At 43.1% G+C, this 14,958-nt stretch overlaps 1 protein-coding gene across 1 annotated transcript in view; it reads right to left on the bottom strand.

Annotated features, from left to right (window-relative positions):
* sh3glb2b (SH3-domain GRB2-like endophilin B2b) overlaps positions 1-14,958 on the bottom strand; it is a 40,324-nt gene that overhangs the window by 4,310 nt on the left and 21,056 nt on the right. The window contains exons 7-9 of the mRNA XM_083983794.1: positions 14,925-14,948; positions 14,745-14,834; positions 12,610-12,710 (exon numbers count right to left, since the gene is read on the bottom strand). Of these exons, the coding sequence (XP_083839920.1) occupies positions 12,610-12,710; positions 14,745-14,834; positions 14,925-14,948 (215 nt within the window). The remainder of the gene's footprint in view (positions 1-12,609; positions 12,711-14,744; positions 14,835-14,924; positions 14,949-14,958) is intronic.

Below are 14,958 nucleotides of genomic sequence, written 5' to 3'. Positions count from 1 at the left end.
TGTCTGTGAGTTAAAAAAAAGAAAAAAAAAAAAAGAAGTGGGCTACGCATTTTTGATTTGATTTGGCTTTTCGTATTTGGTTTAACACATATAAGTAACAGGAGAGAGACAGTGAGCGAGAGAGAGAGAGAGACGAGGAGAGAGAGAGAGAGGTCCACTGGGTGAGCTAGATTAACTTTTAACGGGAGAGAGAGCGGCGCACCGCGCTGTCAAAGCTCGTCTCAGCAGAAAGGTGCTGGAGGTGTGTGCTTTCAAGGCAAGGCCATCAAAATGAGAAATATCCATATCCAAACTACATCAGGCAGCAGTCTTCTGGTCAGAGAGGATGTGGCTGCACTGATCTGAATAGAGGTTAACTCAGTGTTCGGTACCCAGCATGGCGGCGGCCCGGTGGAACGCACCGTGACGTCACCTACTGATAAGTATCTATATGATATTCAGTGTTTTCTTCAAAGAAAGGATTACACCAGCTTTCTTTGAAAACTCCACTTTGATCTGGGAGCTAAACCAATGCTTCAGTGACCCACCACAACACATGCCACCCACGTCAATGCTCTACTTGACATCAATCTGCCTCTTTACAAATGAGCTCTATAAAATGGCAAACAGGTGGAGAAGAAAGTCAGACACTATGATGGTGGTCCAAAAACAGCAAAACATTTAGCCCGAGTTCAGTGAGAGACTCTACAATAAACACAACAACAATGGTGTTTGAGAGAAGGAATCCATAAACTCTACAGACCACTACACACACGACCAAATCAGCTGCTAAACATAAAAACTGCATCAGTTACATATTTCACATGTTCTAAATCAGATTTTAATCCAATCCTTTTCATGTCTGAAAACTGAGAACAACATCTTTGCTTCTCTGAGGTACAGTATGCACAAACTGTGCTTGGAGCTACTGTAATGTGTGTACATACTATACATATGTGAGGAACCTGTTGTGTTTTTGATGAAGGAGAACCACAGTGCTGCTGTCTCAGTGCGTCTTTATTCTGATGAGGATGACATAAAATAATAAAACAATATATCCTCCTGGACACAACCCGAGCCCTTACTAGGATAAACACCAGATTAATGTATTTATATTCAAAACATTAAATGAAGGCCAAATAAAACATAAAAGAACCCGGAACAAAAGACCGCTCTAAAAAGAAAGCGGAAGAGTTTAGGTGGGACCAAGGGGGCAGTTGTGGGTCTGAGAAGTGAAGCTCACTTCCGCGTTAAAAAAACTGCAATCCCCCCGGCTTCCTCTGGGGGCTGGTGTCAGAAGGGAGCATTCCCCATAGACCCCCATGTTAAAATCGCCGATTTTACATCCTCAATAAACATGTTAAAAGCCTGGTGTCAGAAGGTTTTTTTTTCTCAATCGATAGCTTCTACCCTACCTCTAATTTTTTTTTAACTCTACCGTTTTACTGTTATTAGGTTAAAACTCTGGCCAATTAGGGCGCGGAAACGTTGAGTGACAGGTCCGAGCAGCTCCGTGGACAGCTGCTTCGAGGCCAGTGGGCGGGTTCTCGGCCGGCCAATCCAACATGGCGCTGTTCAGGCCGCCATATTTGAGTCACAAAAACGACTCCCCAAAACCAATGGGTGACGTCACGGACGCTACGTCCATTCTTTTTACAGTCTATGGGTGGGACGCGGCCATTTTATAGGAAAATTTGGGATTCCCACATACAGAAGAGGATTAGGGCTGCTGTGGGAAAAAAGTGAGTTCTGACTTTTTTCACAGAATTCTGACTTTTTAATCTCCGAGACTAGAAAAAAAAAGTCAGAATTCGGAGAAAAAAGTCAGAACTCACTTTTTTCCCCACAGTGGCCCTAATCATCTTCCGTACCCCAAAAGGAACGTAGGGGCACACAGGCAATTAAAGCATATGCCGCCTCCGACGCTGCTGTCCATTGGAACGAAAGATGATGAAGTTATGATGAGCCTTTGAAGCCGATACCCAGCTTATTCATTTAGAGCTCATGTGTTCTGTGGCCAAACCCAGATGTGTATTATTCAAGATTTTCATGTGTCAGCTGCTGCAGCCTCCACCTGCACAAGTGAAAACTAATCTGGAGATATGACTCGTAGCTACATGTTTGTGGTCTTGAATTTCTCCTATGTACTGTAGGGGAGAGTGGGGTAAGATGAGCCAGTGGGTAAGTTGACCCACCCCTTGTTTCTAGGAAACTATAGGAAAAAGTTAGCATGGGACCAAATATTTGGGAGGCAGGCATCATTTCATGGAGTCTGTGAAGATTAGAACCACGTGAGTAAAGTGGTTTAACATTTATGACCAAAAAATCATTTGAGAATGAATTTTGTCGATCATAAGTTTCATGAGAATTGTGTTTAGACCAAAAGAGATGACTGCAAATTTGTTTTATACATGGGTTGTGGTATCTATGAGCTACAACATGAGGTAGTAAACCTAGCATGAAACTGCACCATTTTAGCTGTGAGAGCAATAAACCCAAGCTAAGGTAGCTGTGGGGTAAGTTGATCCATTTGGCCAGGGGTAAGTTGAGCCACCTATCCTATACACTTAATGAATGTATTTTGGCTGTATATATCCAAATGATTAAATCAAGATTCTGTATGTTTGTGATTACAGTAAGTATGTTCCTATAAACAGGAAAAGTTGTTTATAGTGTGCCAAACTTTACTTTCAAAGAAAAATCTCTGGGATTCTTCCCAAGATGCGATGTAATTGCAAAACTCCAGCCAAGCCAAATTTTACCCAAGGGAGATCAATAGAGACTTGACTAATAGTTAGTGTGAGTAGGCTATGCTAATATGCTCAGTAACAGTGCTAACAAGTCGTGTTTATCATATTAATTTAGCCAATTAGCATGCATTAGCATTAAAAACACTTGGCCAAAATGCCAACCTCATTGTGGCACTATCAGGTCAATCACAGTCTCAGCCTTTTTGTCCAGTCTCCTTGTGTTGAGGTCAGACTGACAGCATTTCACAACTCGGCTCCTGCCAGTTGTAGGATTCCAGCCGACAACCACCACTCTGAGATCATCCAGACGTGTGCCCGGGCCCGGGCCCCCTTAACATTTCCTGTTGCCAGGGCCAGTTCTTCTTGCTCCATTCATTGTCAGATCCCTGTTCTCCCTTTCCTGTTATTTCCTGATACACAACACAATGTGTCTGAATATTTCTGTGGCAGGACCCACTTAAAGTCTGCCTTACAGGAACTGAGCCAGAACAGACCTTGTGGAGCCCCAGGTTGAATTCTACCAGATGCGTGAGAGACACGTCTCCGCTTCGGCATGGCAGCGGAGCCAATATGTTTAAATTCCAGTGTCCCTTCCCTGGCTGTGGAAGTGAATCCTGGTTCCGGCATGGCTCTGGCACGGTTCTGGCCTTCTGGAGCCCTCCGCAACACATACGACTTTACAATAGGGGGATTGGTAGTGTTGGTAGTGTTTATAAAGAACTTGAGAAATCAAAGAACATAATTCTCATATAAACACCTGATTCATCCAAGAAAGAATGGACTCTGCTGTGAGTCCACTTGTTATGTGGGGAAGAGCAGAAGTACATGCTGCCGAGACTATCATTCCTCATGTCCGCAATACCTCTCAAGTTTCCTCAGCAGTGGTTTAAGGAAATAAATATACATTTTTTGTGGAGAGATACAAAACCAAAAATCAAAACCAAAAAAACTAACCATCTCTAGAAAAATGGGGGGCTTAGGTGCACCTGATATGCATTCATATTACTTATCCTATAATAGCAGATATATTATCTTGGGCATATCTAAGATATTGCCTAGAAGGGAGCTGGATGTGGCTGGAACAAAAAATATTGTTGAAAGTAACAAAAATGTTTCTCTAGTTTCTCTGTGGTACGTACCACCCAAAATGCAGTAACTATATTAATAACTCCTTGATCCAACATTCACATGAAATAGCCAGAGAACTGACTCAGCTGACTCAGCTGACTCATCGAAGAAAGAATGGACTGCTCTGCTGTGAGTCCACCAGTTATATAATATAGGGGAGACCGGGGATGATTGCGTAACAAAGGGATGGTTGTAACAGCATCACTTTCACAAACAAGGGATAACATTGGAGTTATTTGATCAATACCCACTCACTCCCTGACATTGCATGAGAATTTGCAGTATTTGCCGTATGAAGAAGACGAGTGTAGGTTTTACAGCCGAAAACTTTTTTTCAGGTAAGAAACAAATCTTTTGGACCAAGACTAAATTTTGACCAGTATCAAGACCATTGACCTTTGAATTAAGTAACTTGTCATTTCAAACCACCATGCTGGTACAGCTAGTCAAACAGTGGCTGACAGGTGTGGGGATGGTTGTAACACCTTTTATCGTTGTGTCACCGTCTTTCCTGGAATTTTACATGGACTATGAGCTGCTTCTGACCTTGTGCTTCATACATGTACAACATTCACTGGTATTATTACAGCTTTCTAATGTTAGGATCCACACCTCTGACACTGCTCTTATTAAGCCGTCAGTGATGAGTTCTTTTTGTTCATACTGAACCACAGAAAGATGCTTTAGTGTTGAAACATGCACAAAAAACTTACATGGATGCATATTTTGCGGTGTGGTCTCAGTTTTTAGTCTCACTGTTACAATTTAAACCAGGTTGTGTTAAAGCAGATATCAGTGGAATGTTTTTGTTAATATAAGTCCTAAATAGTCCTATTTTCCGTCAGCAATCACTTACATGAAGTATTTCAGCCTAAACACGAGTCTCTCCGTCACTCTGCTCTGCTGTAACCCGAGGAGAAAATTTTCCTTGTGGGATACAAGTGTTATCCAATGAGGAGAGAGAACGGCATGAAGGGCTGTGTGTGCAGCCAAGGGATGCGCGTGAATGTGGTGACGTAGCACGAGGACCAATTGATGCCTGACAAGGGCGGGGGCTGCTAACTCATGGTGCGTTCAAAGAAACTCGTACTTTGTGTTTTTCCTTCCTGTGAAGTCATACCAGTTCGATCTGGTACGAGTTCACGGGTCGGAAGTTACGAGTGGCCGTTATAGGGAACTTTCACAGACAACAGGATGGTAAAAACACGAGCTACGGGTTACCTGGAACGCTACCAAGTCGTAGTTGTGACTTGAAGCTGTAACTTACGGTTTCAAAAGCCTGCCTTGAACGCAGCATTAGCCGAAACGGCCGTGAAGCTGATATCTGCTTTAACCTACCCTGGTATAGTGGTTGCAAAAAGGGGCTGCCGCTTCACCCGGCTGGTTCTTTGCTAAGGTGCTGGGGGCATCAAAAGTGTCCAAACTGAAGAAAGAGATCTCTGCACACTTAGATCTATGCAATCTCACTTCATTAAAAGCTAAGCTTTCGGTCTCAGACGACCTTCATCAGAGCATACACTGAGACAATGGACAGGCAGGTAAAAAAAACACCTAGTGGGGTCGGTTGTAACAGTGGCACTCCTTGCATTGGACATTGAATGGTGAATTATGTGATATACTGTAGTTGAAGAAGTTTAAAGGAAATCCACACCGCGACACATCGTATGTTATAACGTTATCCACCACTCCATGTATTGATTTTTTGCTGGCTTCTTTGTAAACAAATGCACATGGCCAGGAGGAGGGTTAGCAAAACAGCGGAAAAGCGACCAGACTTGCATAGTTCCTCTTTAACAGTGTAAGATCGGTCTGCTCCCATTCATCACAGCCATGGCGATGTGGGGACAGACAGAACAGGAGAAATTAAAAAGAAAATCTTCAGAATCCTTCATTAAGACCTAAAATATTAGGTTGATTTTGCCCGGAATTGTCCTTTAAGGCACTGCTATTTGTAGTGGACAAATGAGTGTAACCTGTGTCAAAATTTGGGAGCCCTACAATGAACACTCTGCAAGTTATAGGAGCTGAGACAAAAAGTGTTACAACCATTCGCAGTCTCCCTTACACTTTATGAAAAGAAATACAAAAATGATACATGTTATGAATTGTACTAGATAGTAACTGTGGATATATTACATCAGAGAATAAAAGTGAATGACAGTAAGCTCAGTGGTAGGTGATGCATCAGTAACATAAGCAGTGCTGGACTGGTCATAATGTTAATGTGTGTTGACCTTTATTAATCGCCTCCTCCTCCAGACCACATATGAACTTTGGAAAAACCTGCATTTGTTTACACAAAAGGCTGGCTCCTTATTCAGCAGCCATCATTAGACTGGAGAGGGCCAGCAGGCTTTCTAGAACACTGCTCTCAGATCAGTGCTCTTCACCATCTAAATATTTGTACACATATGACTGTACAGAGTCCCTGGGGACTCATACACTGTACAGACACTATGTTTATTACACATTACTGGCAGAGAAAGCCCTAACCTCTTGTCTTTGATCTCTTTACTAAACATTTGGCTTTCGAACTGAGGTTAGCCTCACAGCAAGAAGGTCCTTGCTTCAGCCCAGAGGTATGGGGCTATGTTGGGACATGTACATCAGGTTGATTGGTGACTCTAAAATGTGCATAGGTGCGAATATGAGAATGTGAAGTTGTTTGATCCATGATCCTGCACACTTAAGTAATCTATCTTATTTGGATTGGATGGATGGATGGATGGATGGATGGATGGATGGATGGATGGATGGATGGATGGATGGATGGATGGATGGATGGATGGATGGATGGGAGGGAGGGAGGGATGGATGGATGGATGGATGGAAGGGATGGAAGGAATGGATGGATGGATGGATGGATGGATGGATGGATGGATGGATGGAGGGATGGAAGGAAGGAAGGAATGAAGGAATGGATGGATGGATGGATGGATGGAAGGAAGGAAGGAATGGATGGATGGATGGATGGAAGGAAGGAAGGAAGGAAGGAAGGAAAGAAGGGATGGATGGATGGATGGATGGATGGATGGATGGATGGATGGAAGGAAGGAAGGAAGGAAGGAAGGAAGGAAGGAAGGAAGGAAGGAAGGAAGGAAGGGAGGGAGGGATGGATGGATGGATGGATGGATGGATGGATCAGACCAGTAGACAGGAACTAAGAAGAGTTTAGCTACTGTACATACAGTATATGGGAAGGTTAGTTACTCATGTGCCCCAGATGAGTAAACAGTTTGTTCAGTACCTCGGGGGAGGTCTGCGCAATAAGTCACATTTAATTTCTGAAGATAATAAAGATAAAAGGAGTACTGAGCTACATCTTTTCCCACAACACATTTCAGACACAGACAAAATAATCCAGTGGTGTCTGTTCTGCCTTCAGCACTGCAGCAAGTAATGTTTGTTATTGCATCATAATACATATCTTGTACATCCACCAGTTCAGTTTCTGATTAAAACATTAATCCGTGACACACTGTAACTCCCTCTGGACCTCTGTGAGTCAGAGGGGGGCAGAGCAGCACTGCTTTGTGAGCTGTGGTTTTGGTATTACTCAGCAATGGAGGTTTAGAAAATACAAAAAAGCAACATCTTCAATGTGTTCTTGGTTTACTTATCTGTCACATGTAATAGAAATCTTAGTGAGACTCACTCTTTTACGAGAGTGCGTCATCCTAAGCACTGTTTAAAGGTCAATGAATGACTCCAAGTAATCCAAGTAACCTGGGCCAGCACTGGGATCGATGCTGTGTCCACATATTTTGGTTGTGTCAACATATTGAATGGGAAAGTGTGGGGACATTTAATGTCTGATCCTGGAATGAAGTTGCCTTCATCAGCTCTAGTTTACTGACCGATTCCATTTGCATGTTTTTCTGTGTCTATTGCACGTCTGCCTGTCCTGGATGAGGGATCCCTCCTCTGTTGCTCACCCTGAGGTTTCTCCCGTTTTCTGATTATTGGGTGACCCGCTCTACCTCCAGAGCCACCGCTGCCCATTAACTGTTTGTAAAAATGGGCTATAGAAATGTATATAAATTATAAATATACATTTTTATAATTTATAGAAATTAGAAAATTGCCTTGCCTGATGTTTCATTTTCTTCCTGCACCAGGAACTCCCTCCTGAAGGCTGCTGGAAGGTTATTCCTATCTCTTGACCTCATGATTTTGAAGATTTTCTTGGTTGCACATAAAAAAAGTGGCTTCAGAGAAATCCCCTACTGTGGACCTTTCAATTATGTCCACTCTAAGGAGAAGACAACCTCCAGCCTTTGTATACAGAGAGATGTTCTGTTAGTTAGAGGATATGTAGTGTTGTTTTTATTCTTTCCTCTGTCGAAAACATTTGTCAGGGATACTACAGTTGAGCAGATGAAGATGTGGAGAAGTGCTGATCTTTCACTTGTTGCATGTAAACACAAAATGAACTGACGCCCTGAGTGACGCTTTTTCACTACGCACTCAAGTGCACGCTGTCAATGAACTGACGACAAAAGAGGGAAAGTGCAGCCTAAACACACTGGAACTGGTGACACAGCACAGATCTGTTTCTCACAGTCTGCTGCTCATCTTGACAGTTATTATGCATCCACTGCTGACGCTACCAAATACACTAAAAGCTGTTTTTTTGTTCACTTCCTGCAGCAGTAGCTCCGCTTCAGCTCTACTAAAGTTCTTGTTACATTTTGAGTCCGGTGGTCTGTCTGTAGATTTTCATTTGGGCATTTTAACTTCCTTTCCCTACTCGCCTTCTCCGCTCAGTTTTTGTGGTTTCTGTGTGCACACGGCCCTGCAGTCTCATGCCCTTTTATGGGCAGTGATGGGGTATTTACCTATGCTAATCCTGTGTTAATTAGGATCACCTGGCACGCGCTTAATTTATGAGGGGATGGGATTCATTAATTTAAAAACACAGCTACAAACATTTCAGCGGTCTCCAAACATGTTTAATGAATCTAGTGTAGAGGTTTCTTAAGAAGATATTGATGAATGAGGCCCAGTGTTCCTCAATGGAAAATTGTGGAATTGGAAAATATTGTTGCACTCAAAATACTACAAGAGCAAAGGCCAAAAGTCAATATAGAATAGTGATCTTTGGACCCTCAGGTGGCACTGCATAAAAAACAACAGGTCTGATTCTGTAAGGGACTGCATGACTGCATGGGCTCAGAATCACTTCCACAAATTATTGTCTGTAAACACAATTCATCGTGCCATCCACAAATGCAGGTTCTGTCAGGACCACTATGTCAAAATAATATTTAAAGGGATAGTTCACTCAAAATTCAAATGTCACTCATTATCTACTCACCCTCATGTCGACTAAGGGCTGGGAGAAGTTTCAGAGTCCTCCGTGCCTTCTCTGAGTTACAGGGGGTCTCCCTGCAGCACTGCACTGCAATATGACGGTGGCAAACGGAGCTCACTTTTCTTCGCTCCGTTCGCCACCGTCATATGGACATTGCAGTGCTGCGCCGAGCCCCGCTGTAACTCAGAGAAGGTACGGAGGACTCTGAAACTTCTCCCAGCCAGGGCCGGCTCTACGCAGGGGCAAGAGGGGGCAGTGCCCCCTCAAATAAATGTCTTGCCCCCTCAAATCCAAATTTTAGAAATTGAGAAAGCACATTTTAATATACTCAAAAAATGTGTATATTACAAGTTGACAAAATTATCTGCAGTAGCACAAAAATCTGCCGAAAAAGGGTCTTTTCTAAAAAGTTCTGTTCTTTTTTCTTTTTTTTTAGTATTCATAAGACTACCTTTCAGTTTTGTAAATCTTGACCATAGTAGAGGTGGGTTGCAAAAAAGCCAGCAGAGGAAGCAGCAGCAAGGGAGGTGACGTCGGGCTAGAGCAGTTTAAAGTCCCACTCCCGCGACCCTTTTCGGTCATGTTAAAACCAGCTCATTAGCAATGCACATTAGCAATGCACCTCTGGAGGGTGGGCGGAGACTGCGCTGCTCTGCACCCGCCCAGCCACCTCCTCGCACCCCACCCCCCCCCGCTTGCTGACAGCTGGACATTGTACAATTACAGATTCAGCGCGTTTAGCGTAAAACTCCACACTGGGATTCGATCCCAGACTGGAACATAGTCCTTGCTCACGGTGCAAGCTGCTCTACCAGGTGAGCTATACCTGTTATATCTTGACAACTACACCGAGCTGCCAAGCCTTTCACCTCTGAGCCAGATGCAGAGCAGGGCGGGAGCTTGTAGCACTAGTGCCCTCCCCTGGAGCTGTGACACGGTCAACCACAGTCTCCCTGAAACTGCCAGTTTGCGTCTGCCATTGGTTCACAGCAGTTTGAAGGCAGAAAAACTCAGAAATGCAATTTTGCACTTCTTTCCCTGCTACTATGTCCTCTAACATCAGAAAAATGCCACAGGAACATGTGAAAAGCTAAAAAAACACGATTTTCACGGGAGTGGGTCTTTAAATAGCGTGCTCTGAATGCAATTCAATCACTGATCTGCTCGGTGTTGACAGCTAAGCTGTGCTGATTTAGAGCTTGACGTCATGGCCTGCCAGAACTAATGCTAAATCAGCTTGATTTAAAGCTCTATAATTGAAAAAAAAAACACATGTGAGACCACCATCCATCCAGCCATATGTGAATGGACTGACGCAAAGTGGAAAACTTCTGTGGTCAGATGAAGCAAATTTTGAAATTGAAAGGGACCATCTGGCCTGTTATCAGTGCACCGTTTAAAAGCCTGCATCTCTGATATGGGGGAGCATTAGTGCTTATGGCATAGGCAGTTTACATATCTGGAAAAGCACCTTTCAATTCGGAAAGGTTTCAAAACAACATATGCCCCCTTTCAGATAAACCCCTCTTTAGGGAAGGCCTTGCACATTTCAGCAAGATGATGCTAAATGGCATACTGCATCCATTACTGTACATAAGCATGTTTTTTGTAGCAGCAGAGACTACTGTAGGTGCTGAACTGGCCTGGCTGCAGTTCTCACCAACTGAAAACATTTGGCAGATCAAAAAATGAAAAATCCGGTAAAGAAGACCCAGGACTGTTGAACAGCTGGAATTCTATATCAGACAAGAATGGAACAACATCCTCCTCCAAAAACTGTTCCCAGATGTTGATGGACTAGTGGTGGTTAACTTTTTTGCAAGATGTGTTGCTGCCATTAAACTCAAAATGAACTGTTTTCCTCCTTAAAATGGTATAATTCCTTATGTTAAATATTTGATGTTTACTCAAGCATCGAGGCAACTCACAGCCTGTAATACTGGGTGTATGATTGGAAACACAAAAGTGAACCACCTGAGGTATGCGGATGATTTTGTCATGTTGTTTTTCTCCCGTGCAGTGCTGGTCTCAAACAGCTGCTGAATGTCTGCTCTGTATGGTACTGAAGACGACATAAAATATAATGCCAGCAAGAGTTATGTACTGATCTGCCGCACTAGAGCGGACCAAAAAATAGCTTTTCCTGTTTTTAAACTGTCAAATAATAATATTGCTTCCTGAAAAAAAGGTCAAATACCTTGGCCACTTCCTTACAGAGGACATGACTGAGTGCGAGAAAAATGTTTGTAAATGCACGTGTCAACAGCCTTAATGCTGTGCTTAGAAACCTAATGTATAGATTTATGTGTCAGCTTAAAGGGATAGCTCAACATTTTGGGATATTGGCCCATTGCCATAATCCTTATAGTTTGAGGAGTAATTGTCGGTGCAAGCTATTTTTAGAACGGCGGAGCAGAGGCGCAAGCTGCTCAGAGCTACGCTACGGAGATTCATGGAATTTCTCAAACTCATCAAATACACAATCCAACAACTCAAAAACGCTCTGGTGGACAAGTTGTGACCTGCACATTCACCACACTGTGAGATAATAACAGAAGGTTACGAGACGATGTTGTTTTCGAGGCAAATGCAGAGACTGTTTGCCAAAAAACTGCCCCCGACAAGAATGTGCATTAGGGGTTTTGCATGAATTTACCTCGAAAACAACTCTGTCTCGTAACATTCCGTTATCTCATAGCGTGGTGAATGTGCAGGTCACAACTTGTCCACCAGAGCGTTTTGGAGTTGTTGGATTGTGTATTTGATGAGTTTGATGAGGGAAACCAAGAAATCCCATGAGCCTCCGTACCGTACTGTAGCTCTGAGCAGCTCGCGGCTCTGCTCCGCCGTTCTACAAACAGCTTGCACCGACAATTAAAGGTAACGAACCTACTCCTAGGGATTATGGCAATGGGCCAATTTGCCAAAATGTTGAACTATCCCTTTAATACCTCAGAAAATCATATTATCAATACATGTAGTTTGACCAACATCCAGTGTAGCTCCATCAGTTATCAGTCTCTGTACTGTAGACACTGGTATGATTGTCTCTTTTCAACTTTCTAGAAATGACAAATTTTCTTTCTCTTTTATTGTGTGTTTGTTGTTGTGTTGTTGGTCTTGCCTATCGACCCTGAGACTAAAATAAATATGATATATATATACATATATATAGCCTATATATACACACTGTGTTCCATACCAACCATACCAAGTGCAAATCATTGCACTTGTTGGAATTGGGGATGTAAAAAAAGGCAGCACGTGATTCTGTTTGTGTACATGCACTTCCAACTGTGAACCCACCGCTTAGTCTGGAAACGTGACACTTTTTGTTGCTGCCGACCGCCGACTGACCTGAGCATTATCCTCATCTAACCTCCATGTGTCAGACTGCGGGTGCAGCTAGGGTCACTGTCAGCAGTAGTGGATGCTCACCTGCTCAGCTCCCTCTGAAGCTCGTGCATGTAGTGGTGACACTGGGCGTAGTATGTGGCCTGAGCCTCCGCAAAGTCCTGCAGACAGCGCAGGTGGTTGAGCTGTCGATGGAGGACAGAAGACATAGTGAGCAGAACACGATGGCTCCTTTCATCAAGCACCAAACATTGTCATTAAAACACACTGATCCAGGTAATTTTGTCCCACTTGTTCAGAGCAAAGTTGGAGTCCATAAATCTGATCCAGATACAAACTTTTCAACCAAATCCAGATAACGAGTGTTGACTGGGACTGCGTATCACACTAAAGGCTGCTAGGTATGTAAACAAACAGGTAGAATAGCAGCATGGGGTCACTCAAAGTGTGTTTATTTGAAAATGGTGTGTAGGCCTATGTACTGTTGTATGTATGTCTTAAACAGCCAGACCCTATCAGGGTATAAAAAAAGGAAATATACATTACTCAAAAACATTGTGAATTTGTTTTGATTCAAAATTAGAATTTCATTTAAATGTCCAGTAGTTGGTAAAAAAAAAAAAAAGAGTTCTTAATTAGTTGAATGATCAAAAGTTAATTTTATTTACTTCATCACTGTAATGCTAATCAGTTGCAATATATACATAAATAAATGTTGATATACTACATGTTAAAGCAGAAGTAAGTGGTCCGGTCGTTTTCGCTAATGCTGCGTTCCAGGCAGGCTTTTGAAATCGTAAATTACAGCTTCAAGTCACAACTTACGACTTTGTAGCGTTCCAGGCAACCCACTCGTGTTTTTCCGACCTGTTTTACCGGTGAAAGTCACTATAACGGCCACTCGTAACTTCCGACCGGTGAACTCGTACCAGATCGAACTGGTACGACTTCACGGTCGGAAAAATACGAGTTTCCTTGAACGCACCATAACAGTCCTCGTCCCTACGTCGCCACATTCACGGCGTCCCTTGGCTGCACACACAGCCCTGCATGCCGTTCTCTCTCCTCATTGGATAAAAACTGTAGGATACGATAAATGTTTTCTCCTCGGCTCAGAGCAGAGCAGAGGGACTGAGAGACCCGTGTTTCAGACCAAACACTCTATGTAAGTGATTGCTGTCGGAAGATATAACTATTTAAGACTTATATTAACACAAATATATCACTTACTTCTGCTTTAAATGCTGTTTATTTGACCAGTTTGAATTTAATTTAAATCACATTTTGTTCCTGAATCCACCAAACTGTTGGGATCAGAACAATCCAGATGTTTTTATCCTGTGTGTCACCCCCCCCCCCCCCCCCCCCCCCCCCCCTCTCCCATTTCTCTCAACTATACGATTCCATTGCCATGTTTTTACATCATTTTCTGTGTTATAAACTGTTGTCTTGTCTGTAACAACATCTGCACGTCTGCCCGTCCTAGGTGGGGGATCTCCTCCTCTGTTGCTCACCCTGAGCTTTCTCCAACTTTTTCCCTGTTTCTTGGGAGTTTTTCCTCAGTTGATGTGAGGGTCTAAGGGCAGAGGATGTTGTTATAATGTTGTGTAAAGCCCTTTGAGACAAACTGTTGGACAGGGTGGAGTGGAGGACTACTCGTAGGTTATACAAATAAACTTGCTTTGTCCGCCCAGATTATTAAAACAAAACAAAAAGAACACTATGCCTTAGCTCACTCTCTCTCAACTGTCCTATCCAATTAAGGCATGAAAAGTCCCAAAAATATAATAATAATAAAAAAAATCTAATGCTATCGCAGAATCCGTTTTTAAACACCCCATTTTCAAGACTTCATCCAATCCATTATCCAAAATCCAATCAGATAACCTTTGAACGACTGGACCCTGGAGATAGTTGGATTAGCATAAAGATGGGTAGTCGAGCTGTGTCCGAAACCACTTCATTATTTATCATGTTCTATCCCATTTGTTTAGTCTGTACAGTATGTCAGAGTGTTTCATCAGGGCAGTGAGATCTGATACAGAGAGTTGGTTCTGTGGTTCTGTATAGGACCCCCTCGAAAATGAGATGATTCATCTCAAGGGGCTATCCTGAATAAAAAAAATAAAAAAAAAAGTATAATCCTGCACGTCCTCGTTGTGACTAACTGCCCCTCACCGCTGGCTCACACAGAAGGTCACATAGCAACACTGACTCACATGTGTGCTGCTGATGCCTTCCAGAAGCAGTCTGGTAACCTCGGCCTGCCGGTCGAACTCTGTCTGGGCCACACGGAGCTCGTGCTCTGCCTGCAGGTTCGAAACAGAGCGTTAGACCGAGCACATCTTAAACACACACACACACACACTGACGCAGCGTGCACCGGTGGAGGCACTTACTTTGTCCGCTTCCTCACTCAGCAGCTGAGAGCGG

The sequence above is a fragment of the Trachurus trachurus genome, assembly GCF_905171665.1.
Source record: "Trachurus trachurus genome assembly, chromosome: 12".
In the NCBI taxonomy this organism is placed as follows: domain Eukaryota; kingdom Metazoa; phylum Chordata; class Actinopteri; order Carangiformes; family Carangidae; genus Trachurus; species Trachurus trachurus.
The sequence above is the reverse complement of the archived record's forward strand: the minus strand, read 5'-3'. Positions and strand labels throughout refer to the sequence as shown.